General features: G+C 40.4%; 1 protein-coding gene across 2 annotated transcripts in view; it reads right to left on the bottom strand.

Moving 5' to 3' along the window:
- Positions 1-24,722, bottom strand: part of LOC124798690 (guanine nucleotide exchange factor subunit Rich) — a 305,412-nt gene that overhangs the window by 67,234 nt on the left and 213,456 nt on the right. For both annotated transcript variants that reach the window (XM_047262195.1, XM_047262196.1), the window contains one exon: positions 21,630-21,754. In XM_047262195.1, coding sequence (XP_047118151.1) covers positions 21,630-21,754 — 125 coding nt within the window. The remainder of the gene's footprint in view (positions 1-21,629; positions 21,755-24,722) is intronic.

The raw sequence follows: 24,722 nt of genomic DNA, 5'->3' as shown, positions 1-24,722 counted from the left end.
TCTCATGAAGCTACACTAAACATTTCCCTTTGAAAGGTTAACAGGTTCATGAACATCATAAAGAAATCTATGCTTCAATAAAAATAGTCAGCCATCAAGTATTAAAAAAAAAAGTGCTACCACAACATTCCAATTTAGCATGTCTTCTATTTAATCCTTATACTTCTGACATGCCTGTAAAGCTTCGCAGAAATTATGCTATGCTGATGATGCGAAGGAGAACACGTTCTGATAGTGGCTCGCAACAGCTGAGTATATATTATAAGAAGTGGCAACTGTGTCAAATCCAGCTGATTGCGCATTTCACCTCAGCAATCACCTAGCACATACAAAGCTTAATGTTTCACTTTGCAACAAACAAACACAGCAAACACCCAAAGTACCTTGGCATCATTCTGAACTGTGCTTTACAACACAAAAAAGGCTTGCAGCTGACTGGGCAAAACCGAAGACCAGAAACAATATAATAAGGAAACTGACAAGAACATCCTGGTGAGTGCAATGATATCCTATTCACTGTTGTGCAATCCCTAGTGTGCTCAGCTGCACGGTATTGTGAACAAGTATGGTGTACGAGCAGGTGCACACTAACAAAACATATGTCCATCTGAATGACTCAATGCATGGTGAATGCAGAATGCCTTATCAAGTAAATTTTTTCGTAGAATTTTTTTGCCGAACACTGAAACATACATTCCCACCTTCACTCCATTGCATCTGAACACTGTTCTACCAGACCTTAGAAGACAGCAGATGACAATTAAACACTGGAACAATCTTCATGCTCCCTTACTCCCAAGAGTAAGTCTACATCTAAATCTACATCAACATACACTCTCCATAAGCGACTGTACTGTGCATGGCAAAGTGTACAGTGTACCACTACTACTCATTCCCCTACCTTTTCCACTCACAAATAGACAGGGAAAAAAAACAACTGTCTGTATGTCTCTACATTAGTCCTAATTTCTCTTATCTTGATGGTCCTTATGTGAAATGTATGTTGGTGGCAGCAGAATCATTTAAATGTCAGTTCTCTAAACTTTCTCAGTAGTGTTCCTCAAAAAGAATGTTACCTTCCCTCCAAGGATTCCCATTTAAGTTCTCAAAGCGCGTCTGTAATACTTATGCATTTTTTAGAACCTATTAGTAACATATCTAACAGCCCACCTCTGAATTGCTTCGATGTCTTGTCTCCTTGTCTCAGATGTACACTGAACACTGGCAATCAAGGACAACATACTGGGTTCTTGAACCACTCACATACTTGGGGAATCTACTTACCTTGGTTAACAGCCTGCAGTAGGGCACCATGTCATATGCTTTTCGGAACTGTAGGAATACAGAATTGGCCTGTTGCCCTCCATCCATAGTTTGCAGTACATCATATCAAAAAAGGGCAAGTAGAGTTTTACACGAGCAATGCTTTCTAAAACCAAGCTGATTTATGGATAGAAGCTTTTCTGTCTCAAGAAAATTATATTTGAACTGAGAATATGCTATAGAATTCTACAGCAAACCAATGTTAAGGATATTGGTCTTTAATTTTGAGTCCATTTGTTTACACTTCTTATGTATAGGAGTCACCTGTATTTTCTCCAGTCATTTGGGATTTTGCTCTGGGCAACAGATATGCGATAAATGAAAACTAAGTAAGGGGTCAATGCCAGCTAGATTGGCCATATGGGAGACTGTGCAACTGTCAAAAGACATTGTGTTTGTATAATTCTCCAGCATGAATGATTTCTTGCATGCAAAATATAAAACTTCAGCTTTCCTTTTGCTATCTTCTACTGCCACACAAGAATGGTCAATGGGTGACTGGACAGAAGCCTTAGACTCGCTTAGCAATTTTATGTATGACTGGCATTCTCTACTGACTTTTGCCTGTCTTCATTTGTGTGTTCCCTTTTGAACCAAGAGTGCAACAGCCATTGCTTCCTCAGCATTTTTCGAATTTCATTCTTACCTACACCATAGTTGGTCTTTCCCATCCTTAAGTCCACTTACTATGCACATACTTCTCCAGAGCATGATTTACAAGGCATTTAAACTTTATCCATAATTCCTCTATGTCTCGTATACAGGAATGAAATGATGTCAATTCATTGTCTAAGTGATATGTAACAACTGCTTACCTGCTCTTTCTAGCATAAATACTTTCCTAGCCTTCTTGACTGATTTAGTACACATCGTCTCTAGGATGACATTATATTAGCTCACTCAGAAGATGACTGAATGGTATACAGCTGAAATATCTTATGAAGAAATAGGATTTCTGCAGCTGCATGCTCAAAATTTAATGGAGTATTCCTTGTTCCGCAAAAACAAGAAAATGCAAATCAACTGGATACTTGATAACAATCCATGCTCCAACCTGAAGCCACAAATATCTGTGTGAGGATGTGATCTACTGGAGTAGGGTCAACCAGTTCTGCTGGAGCAAGCATGTAAAGAGAGATGAAAGTATTTCAAAGGTTTACACTGTAATGGTTATGAACACCTCACTACATCAGTGTCATGGTCTGAACCAACAAGCAAGATCTGGTGCCAACTAAACAGGTTTTGAACAGGCCATATCAGAACTAAAGCTATCCTACAGAAATGGGGTGTCATTGTTAGCCTTGGACACTACTGTGGAACAGCAGAGCAGACTGTGAGGCAGAGTTTCCACCACCGCTCCAAGAAAAAAAAAATACTCTCAGAAATGGAGTGATGTCTTGGAAGCAACATCTGAAGCTGTTAAATTAACATAAAATGGTGAATGCGGAATGCTTTATCAAATAATTTTTTTTTGTAGAATTTGTGTTTTGTTTAATCCATAAGTTCCAACTTTTTGGGATACTAATGTTTCTTTATGATCAGCACTGCAGAATCAAAATCCTTTTTGGGACTCAGTAGTGAAAGAAACTATGGCAATTCATTTGGAATGGAATTTAATTAATAGAGATAGCAGTTTCAACCTGGACAAAACAGGTAATCTGGAGTTTGCTTTAGTAAATGTGAAAAGATGTATCTAAAAGTACAGCCCATAGTGATATATCAATATCCCAGTAAGGATAGACCATGTAGTCACAAGTGCAATTTATGAATAGTTCTTTGTTGTCAAATAAAGTCTGCATGTTTGAACAGATGGAGTGAGTGCTGCAGCTTCAGTCTGCTGACTCATTCACAAGATGGCTGAAGGGTATACAGCTGAAATATTTAATGGCTCATTCTTTGCACTGCAAAAACATGAAGATGCAAATCAAGTACCCTTTCTGCAAGCACAAGGTTTTAAGCGTTCAAAGTTTGGATAAGTTATTATATTTGAGAGTAAGATTATCAAGCTCTTTCAGCTTTTGATTACGATACTAGAATCATGGCATAATTCAAAAATTTGCCAGGATAGTACACTCATCTTCCGTAAATAACAAAATATTAACAAAGGCTGGTTCTGCTATTATTAAGGAGAGGATATGGTTTACATGCTGACGCTTGGATTTGGTTTCTAAACAACTATATCATCTGCACCTGGAGTTGTCTGTGGAGTTATTCTACAACTCACGGACTTGGATTGATGGTATGGCGTAACTAAATCTGACTGGGTTCACATGATGGCCACAGTGAGACAGACTGTAAAGTTTAACAAACTTAAGATGTTTTCACAGCACAAAACTTATTCAGGCACCATCATTAATGTGAAGGGTAGGTTTCTGGACAATGCAATGAACTTGTCATCCACACCAAATGTTTTGCCAACTCCCACAATAATCAGCGCTGTCGCAGGAGTTTTTCATCCACTTTCCACAAACTCAGATGAAACAAGATGAGAGACTTTGTTAATACAATATACAGGTTCAGTTCCTATGATTTCCTTGTCTCTTGTGTTAACAATGCAAACTCCTGGTAGGAATATCAACAATGTAGGAAATGACTGATTGCTACTTATCGTAAAGATAACATGCCAAGTTGCAGACAGGTACACTCAAGACACTTATACATAAGCTTTTGACCACAGCCTTCGTCGGAAAAAAGAAAACACACCCCATTCATTCACACAAACATACACACCTCACACACTCATAATCACCAACTCTGACAGCTCAGATGAGAATGCCGCTGCTGGAATTAGCAGACATGAGTGAGTGAGGTGTACTTGCTTGTGTGAACGAATGGTCTGTGTTTCTCTTTTTCCAATGAAGGCTGAGGCCAAAAGCTTATGTGTAAGTGTCTTGATTGTGCCTGTCTGCAACTTGGCTTATTACTTTTATAGTAAGTAGCAATCTATCTTTTCCTACATTGCTGATACACCCTCATTCAGTCTTCCATGTTCCTGTTAGTTCTTCCCCTCGATGGAATCTACAGAATGTGAATGAATGAGCAAGATAGTATTTGAATACTCTAATAATTGGATTGGTTAGTTAGTTAGTTTCATGTTCGTTGGATGATTTGCATGATAAATCATAATGATTTCTTCTTCAGTAATCTTAAACAAGCAGTAAGCATAAAGTGCACTTAAGACTCCTTTCCTTCTAATCCTGTCTGGTAAGTCTCCCCTGACCCAGGTTTCCAGCCGGCCGGAGTGGCCGAGCGGTTCTAGGTGCTACAGTCTGAAACCGCGCGACCGCTATGGTCGCAGGTTCGAATCCTGCCTCGGGCATGGATATGTGTGATGTCCTTAGGTTAGTTAGGTTTAAGTAGTTCTAAGTTCTAGGGGACTGATGACCTCAGAAGTTAAGTCCCATAGTGCTCAGAGCCATTTGAACCAGGTTTCCAGGTGACTTTTCTAAAATGTACCCCTTTCCTAAACCTCTCCCTTCCCCTTCAACTGTTCCACCAGGAGGACGAGCCACTAACTCCGAAAGTTTGTAAAAGTTAATTTTTGTGTGTGTGTGTGGGTGTGTGTGTGTGTGTTTTTTCCCTGCTGCCACTTGGTGAGTAGATATTTTTTATCTGTCCATTTAAATAATTGATTATTTTCATTGTTGTAATTAAATATGAAGTATCCCAAGAATCAGCAATGGGATCACTTCTGCTCCTTTGGTAGATTTATAACTTATGCTAAAACATGAATGCTCATAAAGCTAACATATTTGCAGATGACATCACAAATCTATCAAATTGGAAAATGAGGATTACAGTAAATGGTAAACACCGTCAAAAAACAACTTAGGAACTGGCCACAGAATAATCCATTTGTAATAAAGAGTAAAAAAACTGCCCCACTAAGTTTCAAAAGGCTCAAAACAAAGACATGAACAACCCATCTATCTATAACACTGATGAACAAATAATAGAGGACAAACTAAGTTCTTAGTATTATCCTTGCAAAGCAATTTTAAGTAATATAAGTAAAACCTGCTAGCTCATTTCTTTGGTCACTAAAACCCTGCTTTACTGAGAAAACAGTAAAGTGTGCATATCTCGCCTACTTTCATTCTCACCTTAAAACTTTACTCAGATTACAAAGCTGCTAAGAAAAGATTTTGCATGAGCATAGACTGAGTCAATTCTATGTGCAACACAGAAGCCAGTAAATGACTGAAAACCACATGGCTTTTGTACAAGAGCTACATATATTGTCTGCCTACTCACACCTTGGTTGGGGCTGCCCACCGTGCTCCAATTATAGAATTACTTCGAAACAAATAGGAAGTGATGAGAATTGCTACAGAGACTGCCCATATCATTCTGAGCATGTGTCGTAGTCAGATTAGCACAGTTCTTGTTCGTGTTTGCCGTTCCAATAATTCTTCTCTCAAATGTGTCACTTTTTTGAGTGAACAGGAAAATTTGGAAGTTTTAGAGCAAGAACTGAATAATTCTGGTTCAAAAAGAGTAATATCGGAGTGTGAATAGTGGGCAGAAGATTAATATTCAGGAAAGCTGCCATCTAATACAATTTTACCATGTTAATATTACTGCAACTGACAGTTTTGGTAGTGTTTTTGTTATCAACTGACTTATTGGTCTTTGTCTCAACTTTTCTGCAGAGGAATCTGATGGTGAGCCTGAAGTTGTTCAGACTTTGTTTAGTCAACCAAGTATGTCCTCTGCAATACAGTCATCTACACATTCAAGAAAGAGGCAGCTAAGTTCTCAAAATAAACCAACTGATGCTAAATGAGGCTGGACTTTTGCTGACCACCAGCCTACTACGCCAGAGTTTTTTTGAAAAAAGTAGGGAAAGAGCAACAGGTGATGAGCATTCTATCCATCTGGATGTATCTCTAATCTTATTTCCTCAACCCATGGTGAAGAGTATAGACTTTTTTAAAAAATAAAAAAAGGGAAAAGTTCAGTGTTGATGCATGAAAGTTTTTCTGCATCAACAGACTTGTAGGACGGCACTTCCCGGGAGGGGGGGAACCAGCCACTCAGAAGGAAGAAAGGAAGAACGTCCAACAAGAGTGCGCAAAGTTGGTTTGGAAAAGACATATCAATCTAGTGGCACATCAGGGAGGAAGGAAATGACCTGATGGTGCTGAAAGAGAGCCAGCTGGAATCTCCCATCTGCTTTATTATACCTCTACAAATAATTATTATTTTTTTAATTTACTTATTTTTCAATTTGTGTACATTTTCTAAGTAGTATGCAGGTGGTAAGTGCTCAAATATTTCAAAATCTTAAATAATACACCAATGAAAATAGCCGCTACCTAATACAGTTTTTCCTTGCTATTATTACTGCAAGTGATATTTCTGATGATGTTTCGGGTATCATACAACTTATTTGTCTTTGTCTCGTCTTTTTTGCAAAGGAATCTGATGATGAGCCTGACTGAAAAGACAGAGACAGAGGGTGTATACTGGCAACACACGATATGCTGTTGCAGAACATGTTCTACAACACAACACGTGTGACCTCAGTGCCTGTTTTGAGCGTGTCATGTCTGGATTCTTCCCCCCCAACACAGTTTCCCAGAGCTCCGCAGTGAGAACTGGCATTACAAAATGTTCTTTGTTCTTAATTTACATTAATTTTTTCAGACCCAGCATTTCTTCTCAGTAACTGTTCCTTCCTTCACTCCTTTTTAGTTTTTTATATCTTTTATTTTTCCCCACCCCTATTTCTACCTTGTATAATGTACTTAGCTTTAAGGCTGTAACTCTTGCAAGATGTTTGGTCAGTAATCCCAGTCTTGCTTAATACACTATCTTCCAATTTTAAGCTCCCTGGGTTTCAAATTCGATACAGTGCAGTCTTCTCTTCTCATCCTGCCTAGTAAGACTCCCCTGACTGAGGTTCTGGCCGCCTTTTCTGTAGTTCTCCCCATTTCCTAAACCTCATCAGTATTTTCCTTCAACCCTCTTCCTTCCTCTTCAACCCTTCTGCCACAGAAGGAGCCACTGGCTCCATAAGCTTCCACATTTCCTTAAGTTTTGTATCTGTTTGCTTCTGCCACTGCTTGGTGAGCAAATTTTTTACCTATCCAGTTATACACTGACAAGCCAAAGAAACTGGTACATCTGCCTAATATTGTGTACGGCCCCCACAAGCATGCAGAAGTGCCTTAACACAATGTGGCATGGACTCGACTAATGTCTGAAGTAGTGCTGGAGGGAACTGACACCATGAATCCTACAGAGCTGTCCATAAATCTGTAAGAATACGAGGGGGTGGAGATTTCTTCTGAACAGCACGTTGCAATGCATCCCAGATAGCTCAATAATGTTCATGTCTGAGGAGTTTGGTCACCAGCAGAAGTGTTTAAACTCAGAAGAGTGTTCCTGGAGCCACTCATTAGCAATTCTGGATGTGTGGGGTGTCTCATTGTCCTGCTGCAATTGCCCAAGCCCATCGGAATGCACAATGGACATGAGTGGAAGCAGGTGATCAGACAGGATGCTTATGTATGTGTCACCGGTCAGAGGCATATCTAAACGTATCAGGGGTACCATATCACTCCAACTGCACACACCCCAAACCATTACAGATACTCCACCAGCTTGAACAGTTCCCTGATGACATGCAGGGTCCACAGATTCATGAGGTTGTCTCCATAACCGTACACATCCATCCGGTCGATACAATTTGAAATGAGACAAGTCCAACCAGGCAACATGTTTCCCATCATCAACAGACCAGTGTTGGTGTTGATGGGCCCAGGCGAGGCATGAAGCTCTGTGTTGTACAGTCTTCAAGGGTACACAAGTGGGCCTTCGACTCCAAAAGCCCATATAGATGATGTTTTGTTGAATGGTTCACACACTGACACTTGCTAATGGTCTAGCATTCAACTCTGCAGCAATTTGTACAGTGGTTGCACTTCTGTCACGCTGAACGATTCTCTTCAGTTGTCGTTGGTCCCATTCTTGCAGGATTTTTTTCCAGCCACAGCAATGTTGCAGATTTGATGTTTTACCGCATTCCTGATACTCACGGTTCACTTGTGAAATGTTCGTATGGAAAAATCCCCACTTCATCGCTATCATGAAGATTCTGCGTCCTATCGCTCATACGCCGACTATAACACCATGTTCAAACTCACTTAAATCTTGATAACTTGCCATTGTAGCAGCAGTAACTGATCTAACAACTGTGCCAGACACTTATTGTCTTATATAGGCATTTCCGACCCCAGCACCATATTCTGCCTATTTACATATCTCTATATTTGAATACACATGCCTATGCCAGTTTTCTTCGGTGCTTCAGTGTATTATATTTTCAAAAACCATGTATGTATTTATGGAGTTTGAAAGGCTGGCAATACAACTTTTCACCAACATATTTCAATTTCCATGAAACTAACTTATCAGATAACTAACGTTGAAGTTCAAAAGGAGCTACAATATAAATTGCACATTTTGCCCCTGTGCTTGTTAGATTCCAATCTTTATGATTATACTTTCGTTGAACTAATTTTCATGCACAAGATGACATACTTTACAAATTTATTAAGCCATTAATTTGGATTTTTGTATCATTTACCTTACTTTTCAATGAGGCAACTGTACTCATAATCAAGGTATTCCAAATGTGGAAGCACAAAATGATTTCATAAACTTTTCTAATTTCCTAGATCACCACATATTTCATAAACAGAATTACTGTCAATACTCCATAATCCATTCTGATTGGCAAAATCTAACCTAACCATTTTTCAAATGTCTATGTAGTTTCAGAGATCGCAAAATGTTCGTACACCAGTCTTTAAATAGTTGGATGTTACCCAAAATCTTCAGTCTGGGTTCAGATTCAGCAATGGTAATATTACATGCAACAAATCATAAGAAGTCTACAGGTGGAAAGTAAACATTTAAAATCTGTGCTTTATCATGAAAGTCCTGGTGAAGCAAATAAACAAGCATACCTATGTTGAAAGGGTCTGAAAACTGCTAGTATTTGCTCAACACTTATGTGCAATTTTGAGAAACCACAACCAGCCTGAGTAGCATTTAAAGTTGATTTACCATTTGAGTTCTATCTCTCCTGTGTTGCTGATTTACCATGTTGACATTCACACAACTATTCAGTATTTGCTAAATTTGCATTTAACATTTCTATGAATAACATCAGACTATGTACATATGATTAACAGTGTGTGTGGATTTTATGATGCCTTTTATCAAGCAGTTGTTGCGCTAAGTCTTTTAAACTGACAAATGCCTGGTATTGGACTATGTACTTTGTGTTCAGTCAACTCGGTGATACTCTAAAAACTCGAGTGTGTGCACTGTTTCAACAATTCACGACCACTGTGCTCTGCAAATACTGTGTCTAAAAAGGATTGTAATTTCAGACATTAATGGTATTTGCCACTGTGGTACTGTGCCGTAATAGTGCAGATGTCTCCTTGCACAGAAACATTTGATACTGTAACGTTCCCTAGCAGCACAGACACTATTAATAAAATGAAATGACATTTAATTGTACTATGTACGCCGCTATGAAGCAATTCGTATGTACTGTAATTGTTTAACAAAAGATATTATTTAATTTTGTATAAAGGACGTTGTTTATTATTGTAATATTTTCTGTAATAATATTCTCGATGTATTTATGATTGTAATATTTCTATACTCATAATGTAATTACGAAATATGTTAATATCTGTGATGAAAAAATGTAAAATATAGCCACAGAGGAAAATAATGTTCTAAGATTACAAAGAGATATGTATTATCAGCAATACTATAAATAGCACTACATAATGTGCATTCTTTGTCGTCTTCCTCGAGAGCTGAGAGAGAGAGGAAACTGTGACGTAGCATTATATGAATGAGTAGACTTCTTTTGTCTGTATCTATCTTTAGCCGCCATTAGAGGAGAAATTATAAAGGTGTGTAATTTTAATTATTGTTATGGTCTAAATACATTATAATTTATCAAAATTGTGTATTACTAATGTAAATTAGCTTGCCCATGTCATCTATAATATTTCTTTAAAGAATTTTCAGCATTTTTAGCGATTATCGTTGGTGTTGCTGGACTGTGCCGCGACCGAACGATTTGCAGCGGCGGCACATTTAAAAAATTGTTCCGCTAAAAAATTAACCAAACCCGTAAATCGGGAGCAGGTAAAATTAGCAGTGAATTACGAAATATTTTTCTTTTACAGCGATCCTGAGGCTGACTGGATTTATTACTGGTTTTACATTTGTGCATTCATAGGCGGATAATTAACGTTGAAGTTGTTAATCTGTTGGTTCTTTCAATTTCTAAAGGAAATAACTTAAAACGTATAGTGAAGTGTGTTTCGTCAATGATAATTAAACGTTCAGGTCGGCTTGGCAATATTTAACCATTTTATGCTAACAGAGACAGTCTTGTGTTCCATAGCTAACGCCAGGAAAGAATTCAGTAAATATTTAAAAACCCACTGCATCTAGAAAATTTGTGCCAAGGCCGAAATATGTAAAAAATTTAATTTAAATAATTTTCAAAGTCATAAATGTTATTAATCAGTTAGTTTGAATTTATCAGCATGAGAGGGTTGCTAAAGTTCACGTAATTTTAAATGTGCTTAATTCTGTCTAAATGAATTTTTATTACCACACATAAAAAAGGGGTTCTACAACAAAGTTTGTATTGAAAGATTGTGTCTAAAAAGGATTGTAATTTCAGACATTAATGGTATTTGCCACTGTGGTACTGTGTCATAATAGTGCAGATGTCTCCTTGCACAGAAACATTTGATACACACCCAGATCTGATCATCACAGTGTTTTTGGTGGTAATGAATGTGAAAAAAGCCATGGTACCTGGAAATCTATATAGTATACTTCATTTGCACAATTTCTAGAAATCAATTTACAGCTGTTCGACAAGACTTAGATTGCTGAGACTCCGAGGGTTTAACAGGCAATGCAGGCAGTGTCATGACTGTAACATACCACTCTGCATGCCAGAATGCTTCAAAATCTTTCACATTTGAGGCAGTTACCAGTGAAATTAAGTATCAACTGAAAAAATATTTGTTTTGTAACAAACATTTTACTTTATTATGAAAAGGAAAGTTGCAATTCACCATATAGCGGAGATCGTGAATCACAGATAGGCACAACAAAGAGACTGTCGCAATGTAAGCCTTTGGCTATCGAGGCGTTTGTGAAAAACAGACAAACAGACACAAACACATACACGCGAACACACACATGCAAACGCAACTCAGTCACACATGACTACAGTCTCTGGCAGCTGAAGCCACACTGTGAGCAACAGCAGCAGTGCAGGATAGGAGTGGCAACTGGGTGGAGGTAAGGAGGAAGCTGGGATGGGGAGGGATAGCAGGGTAGGGTTTGGGGACAGTGAAGTGCTTCTGTGAAGCACACAAGGATGAGTTTGAGAGTGGCTAGGGCAGCTAAATGCAGTTGGGAGATTAGACGGAGGGCAGGGGAGAGGTATAGGAGGAGGAGGGGGGGGGGTGTTTGCAGAAAAGAAAAGCAGTAAAGAGATTGAGTGCAATGATGACTGTGTAGTGCTGGAATGGGAACAGGGAAAGGACTGGATGGTTGAAAAAATGACTAATGAAGGTTTAGGCCAGGATAGTTGTTACAGAAACACAGGCTATATAGGAAAGAGAGTGTTCCCACCTGCGCAATTAAGAAAAGCTGGTGCTGGTGGGAAGGATCCATACGGGACAGGCTGTGAAGTATTCATTGAAATGAAGGACGTCATGTTCGGCAGTGTGCTCAGCAACAGGGTGGTCCACTTGTTTCTTGGCTACAGTTTGTCGGTGGCCACTTATGCGCACAGACAGCTTGTTGGTTGTCATGCTCACATAGAATGCAGCACAGTGGTTGCAGCTTAGCTTGTAGATCACATGACTGATTTCACAGGTAGTCCTGCCTTTGATGGGAGAGTTTATGTTTGTGACTGGACTGGAGTAGGTGGTGGTGAGAGTATGTATGGGACAGGTCTTGCATCTAGGACTATTACAGGGATATGAGTCACAAGGTAAGTGGTTGGGAGCAGGGGTTGTGGAGGGATGAACGAGTATATTGTATAGGTTCGGTGGATGGCAGAATGGCCTTCAAGACTGCAAAAAAGATGGCAAAAAGAGCAGTGGCAAAAGAAACGGCTAAGGCAATGGAAGAGGTGTATGAAGAGCTAGAAAGAAGACAGGATGACAGGCAACTCCTATGGATTGCTAAAGCAAGAGGTAAGGTGACTAAGGACATAACATCAATGAGGCAGATAAAGGATAAATCAGGTGTAGTATTACACAATCTTGTGAAAATCCTGAATAGGTTGTGGGAGTACTTTGAAAGGCTAATGAAAGAGGAAAATGTACGAGAGAAGTATGAGGATGGAGATATAAATGAAGGAATGACCCAAAGTATAAGTAGGGAAAAAGTCGAACACACAATGAAGAAAATGAAAAATGGGAAGGCCCTAGGGGAAGATCAAATCCCAATATAAGCATGAAAAATTCTGGGAGAACAGGGAACTGATATTACCTGGGGTCTAATGCAGAAGATCTGGAAAGGAGAAAGAATGCTGCTTGTGTGGAGAAGCAGTACTTGTTCCGATACATAAGGGGAAATGGGATCTCCAAAATTGTAGCAATTATAGAGGGATAAAACTGATGTCCCACACAATGAAGATCTGGGAAAGAATAATTAAGAAGAGGTTGCGTCTAGAAACTGAAGTATGTGAAGAACAGCTTGGATTTATGCTGGGAAGAGGAACAACCGATGCAATATTTGCACTAAGGCAACTGATGGAGAGGCACAGAGTAGTACAAGCTGAACTGCATATGGTCTTTATCGATATTGAGAAGGCATATGACAGAGTGCTGAGACAAGACGTTTAGAGATGTCTGAGAAGTAAATGCCTGCCAGAAAAATATATCAGGGTGATGGAAGACATGTACGAAGGCGCAATGACATAAGTCAGGAGCAGTGCAGGTGCAACAAAGGTATTTCCAGTGTGAGTAGGACTGAATCAGGGATCTGCTCTCAGCCCATACCTCTTTGACCTTGTCATGGGTGTACTAGTCAAAGATGTGAAAAAAGAGGCACCTTGGAGCATGATGTTTGCCGAAGATGATGTAATCTGTAAACTCACCCAGGAGGCACTTTAAGACAAGCTTGAACAGTGGAGAAAAGCTCTAGAGGAAAGGGGAAATGAGAATTAGCAGGATGAAAACAATGTGTATGTGTACCAAGAATGCCAAAGATCTATATAATTAACCTGCAAGGAGAACAACTGTAGCTGGTCAAGAAATTTAAATACCTAGGCTCTTAAATGCAAAGTAATGGAGGACTGGAGGCCGACATACAGCACAGGATAAAAAGTGAATGAATAAACCGGAGGAAATTGAGCGGAGCACTGCGTGATAAGAAGATTAGCTGCAGAATGAAAGGAAAGCTTTACAAGTGTGTAGTGAGGCCTGCAATGCTGTATAGTGCAGAAACTTGGCCAACTACAAAATCCCAAGAGAAAAAGATGGAAGTGGCAGAAATGAGAATGTTAAGGTGGATGAGTTGGATGACACGGAAGGATAGACTAAGGAATGAGTACATCAGGGGAACAGTAAAAGTGGGGCCCAGAGGGAAGAAGTTCCAAGAAAGTAGGCTAAGACAGTACGGACATGCCCAGGAAGAGGGGAGTAAAATGTGGGGAGAAGAATTGAAGACCTAGAAATCGAAGGATCAAGGAGAAGAGGAAGACCAAAGCTGAGATGGAAAGACAAGTTAGCAAGGGACCTACGGGAGAAAGGATGGCTCAGAGAAGAAGCACTGGATAGGCATTTATGGAAGAGAAGGATCCAGCAGAGCAATGCCTACCCCACATGATGTGGGAAAAGGCTGAGATGGTGATGGTGGTGCTGGTGGTGGTGGTGGAGGAGGAGGAGGATGGTGGAATACCACTGTGGGATGGTTGGGAAGGATAGTGGACAGGACATTTTTCATTTCAGGGCACGAGAGGTAATCATAAACCTGGCGGAGAATGGAATTCAGTTGCTCCAGTTGTGGGTGTAACTGAATTATGAGGGGAATGCTCCTCGGTGGCCAGAGGCTGAAACTTTGTGAGAGACTGGAAAGATAAGACCCAGGAGATTTGTTTTTGTACATGATTGGGAGGATAATTACGGTCTGTGAAGGCCACAGTGAGACCCCTGGTATATTTCAAGAGGGACCGCTTGTCACCGCAGATGTGCGACCAGGGGTGGCTAGGTTGTGTGGAAGGGACTTCTTGGTATGGAATGATTGGCAGCTGTCAAAGTGGATGTATTGCACATGGTTAGTGTGTTTGATATGGGCAGATGTGCTGATTTAGTGGTCTTTGAGGTGAAGGTCAACATCTAAGAAGGTGGTTTGTTGGGTTGAGTAAGACCAGGTGAAGCAAATGGGGGTGCAGCTGTTGAGGTTCTGGAAGAATGTGGATAGGGTGTTCTCACCCTCGATCCAGATCACAAAGATGTCATCAATGAATCTGAACCAGGTGAGGGGTTTATGACTCTGGGTGTTTAGGAAGGATTCCTCCAGATGGCCCATGAATAGGTTGTCATGTGATGTTGCCATGCGGTTTCCCAAAGCCGTTCCCCATATATGTTTGTAGGTAATGTCTTCAAAGAAGAAGTAATTGTGGGTCAGGATATAGTTGGTCATAATGACTAGGAAGCAGGTTGTTGGTTTGAACACTACCTCTCCCAATACCTGATGGATTGCAAACCAACAACCTCTTTCCTAGTCGCCGTGACCGACTATATCTTCACCCACAATTACTTCTCCTCTGAAGGCATTACCGACAAGCAAATATGGGGTACGGCTATGGGCTTCCACATGGCACCATCCTATGCCAATCTATTCATGGGCCACCTAGAGGAATCCTACCTAAACACTCAAAAACCTAAACCCCTCAACTGGTTCAGATTCATCGATGACATCTTTGCAATCCGGAAAGAAGGTGAGGACACCGTATCCACATTCTTCCAGAACCTCAACAGCTTCACCCCCATTGGCTTCATATGGTCCCACTCAATCCAACAAACCACCTTCCTAGATGTTGACTTCCACCTCAAAGATGGCTACATCAGTATCTCTGTCCATATCAATCCTACTCACCACAGGCAATACCTCTACTTTGACAGCTGCTGCCCGTTCCATACCAAGAAGTCCCTTCCATACAGCCTAGCCATCTGCGGTCATCATATCTGCAGTGACAAGCAGTCATTCCCAATCTTGTACAAAAACAATCTCCAGTGTCTTACCTTTCCAGTCTCCCTCTGGTCACAGAGGAGCATTCGCCTCGTAAGTCATTACCACCAAGGAATAGAGCAACTGAATTACACTCTCTGCCAGGGTTTCAACTACCTCACTTCATTTCCTGAAATGAGATATGTCCTGCCCACTATCCTTCCCACCCCTCCCACAGTGGTATTCCACCATCCACTGAGCCTATCCCATGTACTAGTCCATCCCTACACAACCCCTGCTCCCAACCTCTCACCTTGTGACTCATATCCCTATACTAGACCTAGACGCACGACCTGTCCCATAAATACTCCCACCACCACCTACTCCTACACGGTCACAAACATAACCTATACCATCCAAGGCTGGGCTACCTGTGAAACCAAACATGTGTTCTACAAGCTAAGCTGCAACCACTGTGCTGCATACTATGTGGGCATGACAACCAAAAAGCTGTCTGTGCGCATGAGTGGCCACAGACAAACTGTAGCCAAGAAACAAGTGGACCACCCTGTTGCTGAGCACACTGCCCAACATGATGTCCTTCATTTCAATGACTGCTTCACAGCCTGTCCCGTATGGATCCTTCCCACCAACACCAGCTTTTCTTAATTGCTCTCTCTCCAATATAGCCTGTGTTCCTGTAACCATCCTGGCCTAAACCTTCATTAGTCATTTTTTTCACCCATCCGGTCTCTTCGCTGTTCCCATTCCGGCACTACACAGCCAACATTCCACCAACACATCCAGTCTTCTTTACTTCTTTCCTTTTCGCAAGGCCCCCCCCCCCCCCCCCCCCCCAACTCTTCCCTGCTCTCTGTCTAATCTCCCAACTGCACCTAGCTGCCCTAGCCTCTCTCCAACTCATCCTTGCATGCTTTCCAGCAGCACTTCACTGTCCCCAAACCCTACCCTGTTATCCCTCCCCCTCCCCACCTCAGCCTCCTCCTTACTCCCACCCAGTTGCCACTTGCCACTCCCATCATGCACTGTTGCTGTTGCTCGCAGTGGGGCTTCAGCTGCCAGGTGCTGCTGTTTTGTGTGTGTGTGTGTGTGTGTGTGTGTGTGTGTGTGTGTGACAAAGGCCTTCATGGCCGAAAGCTTATGTTGTGACAGTTTTTTTGTTATGCCTTCCTGTGACTCAGCATTTCTGCTCTATGGTGAATAACCACATTCCTTTTAATAATATTGTTACATTCCACCATGCGTTTTCCATTGTTTGAAAAATTTTACTTTCTGTTTTTGTTATTATTAAGGTTGTCAACAGACAGAGAATTAAAATAAATATGTAACACAAACCTTGATGTGGCTCTTTTACAGAATGTATAATTCTTCTTCTTACTGGCCTTATCCCGAGTCTTCAGGGGATCAGCTTGTTTATCTGGATTTGGCAATGTTAATGGCAGCGGATGGCCAGATGCTCTTCTGACCCTGCCCCCCTCCCAAACTGAAATTGATTGTGTACCCCATCTGTTTCCATTTAGCATTAGTCATAGGAAAGTGTAAGGCTGTTTTTGAAATGTTTGCAAATTGTGTGACGCAGTCGGGATGTGGATACCAGCCTCTTATTCACCCAGTCGGATGTGGGAAACTGTCTAAAAACCACATCCAAGATGGCCGGCACACCAGCTCTTGTCATCACCTTCTGGCTGGATTCAATCTGTGGCCAGTGCAACTCCCTAAAGTTTGGAAATGACATGCTAAAATGCATAAACTAGCTACCAACCTTTTTAAAAATGCCATAAATGGCCAGTTGTTCAGTCGCATAATTGATACAGGTGGCTGGTCTTCAAAGTGTTATATATTAGGCCACACTTTGGGGAAACACTTACGCAGTTATCAACATATTCACATCACAAAAAAGGGCCTTCAGAGTTATGTTTGAATGCAAATATAGAAAATTATTTAAATCACTGTTTCATATATCTAGTATTCCATCTTTACCGGGTATTTACATCACAGAAACTCTTGTTGTTGTTGTGGTCTTCAGTCCTGAGACAGGTTTGATGCAGCTCTCCATGCTACTCTATCCTGTGCAAGCCTCTTCATCTCCCAGTACCTACTGCAACCTACATCCTTCTGAATCTGCTTAGTGTATTCATCTCTTGGTCTCCCCCTACGATTTTTACCCTCCATGCTGCTCTCCAATACTAAATTGGTGATCCCTTGATGCCTCAGAATATGTCCTACCAACCGATCCCTTCTTCTGGTCAAGTTGTGCCACAAACTCCTCTTCTCCCCAATCCCATTCAGTACCTCCTCATTAGTTATGTGATCTACCCATCTAATCTTCAGCATTCTTCTGTAGCACCACATTTCGAAAGCTTCTATTCTCTTCTTGTCCAAACTATTTACTGTCCATGTTTCACTTCCATACATAGCTACACTCCATACAAATACTTTCAGAAATGACTTCCTGACACTTAAATCTATATTCGATGTTAACAAATTTCTCTTCTTCAGAAACGCTTTCCTTGCCATTGCCAGTCTACATTTTATATCCTCTCTACTTCGACCATCATCAGTTATTTTGCTCCCCAAATAGCAAAACTCCTTCACTAATTTAAGTGTCTCATTTCCTAATCTAATTCCCTCAGCATCACCCGACTTAATTCGACTACATTCCATTATCCTCGTTTTGCTTTTGTTGATGTTCATCTTATACCCTCCCTTCAAGACACCATCCATTCCATTCAACTGCTCTTGCAAGTCCTTTGCTGTCTCCGACAGAATTACAATATCATCGGCGAACCTCAAAGTTTTTATTTCTTCTTCTTGGATTTTAATATCTACTCTGAATTTTTCTTTTGTTTCCTTTATTGCTTGCTCAATATACAGATTGAATAACATCGGGGAGAGGCTACAACCCTGTCTTACTCCCTTCCCAACCACTGCTTCCCTTTCATGTCCCTCGACTCTTATAACTGCCATCTGGTTTCGGTACAAATTGTAAATAGCCTTTCGCTCCCTGTATTTTACCCCTGCCACCTTCAGAATTTGAAAGAGAGTATTCCAGTCAACATTGTCAAAAGCTTTCTCTAAGTCTACAAATGCTAGAAACGTAGGTTTGCCTTTCCTTAATCTTTCTTCTAAGATAAGTCGTAAGGTCAGTATTGCCTCACGTGTTCCAGTATTTCTACGGAATCCAAACTGATCTTCCCCGAAGTCGGCTTCTACTAGTTTTTCCATTCGTCTGTAAAGAATTCGTGTTAGTATTTTGCAGCTGTGACTTATTAAACTGATTGTTCGGTAATTCTCACATCTGTCAACACCTGCTTTCTTTGGGATTGGAATTATCATATTCTTCTTGAAGTCTGAGGGTATTTCGCCTGTTTCATACATCTTGCTCACCAGATGGTAGAGTTTTGTCAGGACTGGCTCTCCCAAGGCTGTCAGTAGTTCCAATGGAATGTTGTCTACTCCGGGGGCCTTGTTTCGACTCAGGTCATTCAGTGCTCTGTCAAACTCTTCACGCAGTATCCTATCTCCCATTTCATCTTCATCTACATCCTCTTCCATTTCCATAATATTGTCCTCAAGTACATCGCCCTTGTATAGACCCTCTATATACTCCTTCCACCTTTCTGCTTTCCCTTCTTTGCTTAGAACTGGGTTTCCATCTGAGCTCTTGATGTTCATGCAAGTGGTTCTCTTTTCTCCAAAGGTGTCTTTAATTTTCCTGTAGGCGGTATCTATCTTACCCCTAGTGAGATAAGCCTCTACATCCTTACATTTGTCCTCGAGCCATCCCTGCTTAGCCATTTTGCACTTCCTGTCGATCTCATTTTTGAGACGTTTGTATTCCTTTTTGCCTGCTTCATTTACTGCATTTTTATATTTTCTCCTTTCATCAATTAAATTCAATATTTCTTCTGTTACCCAAGGATTTCTAATAGCCCTCTTCTTTTTACCTATTTGATCCTCTGCTGCCTTCACTACTTCATCCCTCAAAGCTACCCATTCTTCTTCTACTGTATTTCTTTCCCCCATTCCTGTCAATTGTTCCCTGATGCTCTCCCTGAAACTCTGTACAACCTCTGGTTCTTTCAGTTTATCCAGGTCCCATCTCCTTAAATTCCCACCTTTTTGCAGTTTCTTCAGTTTTAATCTACAGGTCATAACCAACAGATTGTGATCAGAGTCCACATCTGCCCCTGGAAATGTCTTACAATTTAAAACCTGGTTCCTAAATCTCTGTCTTACTATTATATAATCTATCTGATACCTTTTAGTATCTCCTGGGTTCTTCCATGTATAGAACCTTCTATCATGATTCTTAAACCAAGTGTTAGCTATGATTAAGTTGTGCTCTGTGCAAAACTCTACCAGGCGGCTTCCTCTTTCATTTCTTAGCCCTAATCCATATTCACCTACTACGTTTTCTTCTCTCCCTTTTCCTACACTCGAATTCCAGTCACCCATGACTATTAAATTTTCGTCTCCCTTCACTATCTGAATAATTTCTTTTATTTCATCATACATTTCTTCAATTTTTTCGTCATCTGCGGAGCTAGGTGGCATATAAACTTGTACTACTGTAGTAGGTGTGGGCTTCGTATCTATCTTGGCCACAATAATGCGTTCACTATGCTGTTTGTAGTAGCTTACTCGCGTTCCTATTTTCCTATTCATTATTAAACCTACTCCTGCATTACCCCTATTTGACTTTGTGTTTATAACCCTGTAGTCACCTGACCAGAAGTCTTGTTCCTCCTGCCACCGAACTTCACTAATTCCCACTATATCTAACTTTAACCTATCGATTTCCCTTTTCAAATTTTCTAACCTACCTGCCCGATTAAGGGATCTGACATTCCACGCTCCGATCCGTAGAACGTCAGTTTTCTTTCTCCTGATAACGACATCCTCTTGAGTAGTCCCCACCCGGAGATCCGAATGGGGGACAATTTTACCTCCGGAATATTTTACCCAAGAGGACGCCATCATCATTTAATTATACAGTAAAGCTGCATGCCCTCGGGAAAAATTACGGCCGTAGTTTACCCTTGCTTTCAGCCGTTCGCAGTACCAGCACAGCAAGGCCGTTTTGGTTATTGTTACAAGGCCAGATCAGTCAATCATCCAGACTGTTGCCCTTGCAAACTCTTATGTTCTTCAAAATAAATGTAATATGTGAGAACAGTAGAACAGTAGACAGAAAAAAAGAAAAAAATGATATTCATGATCGCTACAGCACACAAAATGAGAACTTACATTTGGCTCAGATCGACATTTCTCTACACTTGAATGGTATTTTCCACATGAGAGTCACACTTTATCACTAACTTCCCGAAAACACAGAAGTAAATACTGAAGTCAAAATGTTTACAAAAATTTTAAAGTCATGTTTATGGCAGTTATTCTCTGTTATTATCTTTAAAAGCCTTGCCTACTTCGGTTTCATATTTTACGGTTAGAAGATGCAATCATTGTTGTGCAAGCTAAACATCTGCATGGATTTTCCATATCTGTGACTATACCACTAACAGTCATCAGTGTGATAACTAAATTATATCACATTTCATAACTAATTTTGAGGTTGAAATCCTACTGTTAACCAAAGAAAACCAAGTATTTGCCAACACAGTTGAAGAAAATGATCCAACAGTGGCAGTTGAGATGGCTGGCATCTCAGTTTTTGCAAACACCCAAATTATGCAGTTTTTAAAATTGGAAATTACACTCAATAGTTTTTCAGAGAGTTCGAACTCTCATGCTGACGTATGTGATCTATGGAATGTCATACTAAGCACATTTTAACATAATGCTCACATAGATTTTTAATTTAAATGTTAATGCCATTCTAGTATACAGCTATAAACAGTACAACAGACTGAATTTACAAGATAAGTAATAAATCAACATATGCTCAGTGGATGCTCTAGCTATCATAGTGAAAGTTAATTTCATTTCCATACATAACATTAACTAGGCACCAAAACACTGAAGTATAAACCAATATTTCTAGAAAACCTCCAACCCTGAAAACAGACAGATACCTGCATAGTGCCCAAAACAAGAGATAAATCTTCCTCATTTGGACTGATTGGTGGTGTCTGAGTATTAACTCCATACTTGGCCGGCAAAATAAAAGAGGCACGTGGTGATTCAACATCATTGGGATCTGTAAATACAAACCATATATTAAAGAAAAAGACTTAGCTCTCAGTGCCAAGAGAGAGGGTGGGGTTTCTTAGTGATCGCTCTTTGACAATGTCATAATCTAGTCTGGTACTTTATATTTTAAAATTTTGAAAAAAAATATTTGTTGTTTTCAATGATTTCTTCTCTTAAATTCCACAGCTGTTTTAAAGTTTTCAGTAAAAGTTACCCCAAAAATGTACGTCTTAGCAGTGAATGTTAAGTGCTGTCAGGCTTGGATAGCACTTGGATGGGTCACCATTCAGGTCTGCCAAGTGCTGTTGGCAGGTGAGGTGCACTCAGTCCTTGTGAGGCCACTTGAGGGGTTACTTTATTGAGAAGTAGCAGTACCGGCCATGAAAACTGACAATGGCCTGGAGAGCAGTGTGCTGACCACATGTACTTCCGTATCCACATCAGGTGATGCCTAAGGGCTGAGGATGACACAGCGACCGTAGGTACCATTGGGCCTTCATGGCCTGTTCGGCCGGAGTTACACAACAATTATTATATTCATATTTTCAGGTTCAGGATGCTTCTTACACATCTATATAACTTTCAAAGGTTTGTTGTGAATGAAAATTAATGAAGCTTTTACTTTTTTTTACTTTTTGTGGTGGTCATGAAGAACCCCCCACTCAGTGAAAACATTATGGAAAATGTGTCAGCACTGCAAAGATTGTGGTAAAAAGATATTTTCAGTCCATTAAATTTAGGGCTCACAGCCGCGCAAATGTAATTTCCTCTGCTGGTATTTTGGCCGTGTATTGTCCGGCCATCCTCAGAGTCAGTCACAAGATTAACAACAAGATGCCAAGCACGGCCTTATATGCTCCACCGCGGTGGTACTGCGCATGTGGGTCACAGATACTGGTCATCAGTAAAGAAATATGCTTGTACATACACCACCTGTGGCAAAGGTTTACAGACATTCAATTCACTTTTCAATGTATGTTCAATGGTGGTGATATGACGACAACTTCTCTGCAGTTTCATTACACCAAGAGCTGGATTCCATGATCTGTCCAAATTATAACCATTACCTCTTTTTATTAAATGTCGTAAATTTGACAGGTAAGGATCTGGATGAAGCTACGTTTACGTTATCTGTCTTAAGTAAAGGGCTAAATTTTGCCCCTACTCCAAAGACTTTGCCAATATCATCTTTCTTCAGCAGCATGGAAGAAGCTGTCCGACCACTATTAGAGGAGTCTGCTGAAGAAATCAGATGTGAAACCTGCCGAGCAATTACAAAACATCGTCCACAAAGAAGTAATGTCTCCAAGGAAGAAAGATGTGCAATACAAAAGCTGCTTGAGGATACTGACACAGTCATCCCAGGGACTGATAAAGGTAGTGCTACCGTCCTTTCGTCTCAGTAAGTCTCCAAGGAAAAGATATGTGGTCTACTTAGTTCTGGTGCATACCGGAAGATCAACAAAGATCCTACCAACAAATGATAATAAGGACTGCTGCCTTGCTGAATGCTTCATCACTACTGAAGGAAGTCATAAGAAGTTTAAAAGTGCGAGGTGCAGTAGCACCGAGATTTTATGGGCTTCCTAAACTTCACAAGATGGATAAGGATGAGCAACTAGAGGACTTGTCGATGAGGCCTGTAATGAGCACTGTTAGTTCACCAACATATTTTTCTGCCACATATTTAGTTTCCTTATTAAAACCATTGGTAGGAAAATGTAGTCACCACATTCGTAATTCTATGGATTTTATTCAGGGACTTACCAATGTCAGGCTAAATAGTATGGATGTGCTTATTAATTTTGACATGGTATCAGTATATACCAAGGTACCTTTAAAGGACTATTTATCTCTTATTGGTCAACATTTTGATTAGACCATTACGGCCTTATTTGAACATGTGCTTTTATCATCTTATTTTCAGTTTAATGGTGAATTTTATGAGCAGATTGATGGTTTTGTTATGGGAAGTCCCCTCTCCCCTCTGCTAGCTATATTATTTATGGAAGACTTCCAGGACAAGGCACTGGACTCAGCAAGTATTAAACCAACGGCCTTCTGGAGGTACGTGGATGACACATTTGTGGTATGGCCGCATGGGGTGGATGAATTATTTCAATTTCTTGAGAATTTGAATTCTATCCATGCTAGTATCGATTTACTATGGAAATAGAAAAAGATGGCTGCCTCCCCTTTTTGCATGTTGCTGTTTGCCGTAAAGTTGATGGCACATTAGAACATGCCGTATATCGGAAACCAACATACACAAATCTATATCTATGTGCCAGCAGCTGCCATCACCCTTCACAGACCGTAGGTGTCCTTAATACCTTAGTGCATAGGGCACACTGTATACCCGATAAAGATAATTTGCAAGAAGAGCTCACATACCTCAAAGGCATTTTAAAAGAGAATGGATTTTCTCCGCAACAAATTCATAGAGGAGTCAATGCAAATCCTAGAATGCAGGTATGTGATGGGGAAGAAGATAGTAATTCCTTCAGATCAAGTGCGTTTTGGACCTACGTGGGTGCTCTTGCATCTAAGATAGGTCATATTCTTGAGAAACACTGTGTTAAGGTGATCTTCTGGCCCCCCACAAAGATTGCAGCTTTATTCGGCTCTGTAAAGGACGATTTACTGCTTCGTAAAGTGAGTGTGTATCAGATTCCTTGCAAAAATTGTGATAGGTCAAACACCATTCATGAGAGATGTGTGGAGCATTGAAGATACACATGCTTATCACAGCCAGACAAGACAGCTGTGGCTGAACATTGTATTAATACATTGCATTTCATGAATTACAGTGATGTGAAGATTTTAACATCCACCTCTTCCTTTTGGGAATCTGTCTTCAAGGAAGATATAGAGATTAGATTAGCTAATAAATTAATAAGCAGAGATAATGGTTTTAATTTCAACAAAGCATGGAATCCAGCTATTGGTGTAATTAAACTGCAGAGAAGTCATTG

The sequence above is a fragment of the Schistocerca piceifrons genome, chromosome 5, assembly GCF_021461385.2.
Source record: "Schistocerca piceifrons isolate TAMUIC-IGC-003096 chromosome 5, iqSchPice1.1, whole genome shotgun sequence".
Taxonomy (NCBI): Eukaryota; Metazoa; Arthropoda; class Insecta; order Orthoptera; family Acrididae; genus Schistocerca; species Schistocerca piceifrons.
The sequence above is the reverse complement of the archived record's forward strand: the minus strand, read 5'-3'. Positions and strand labels throughout refer to the sequence as shown.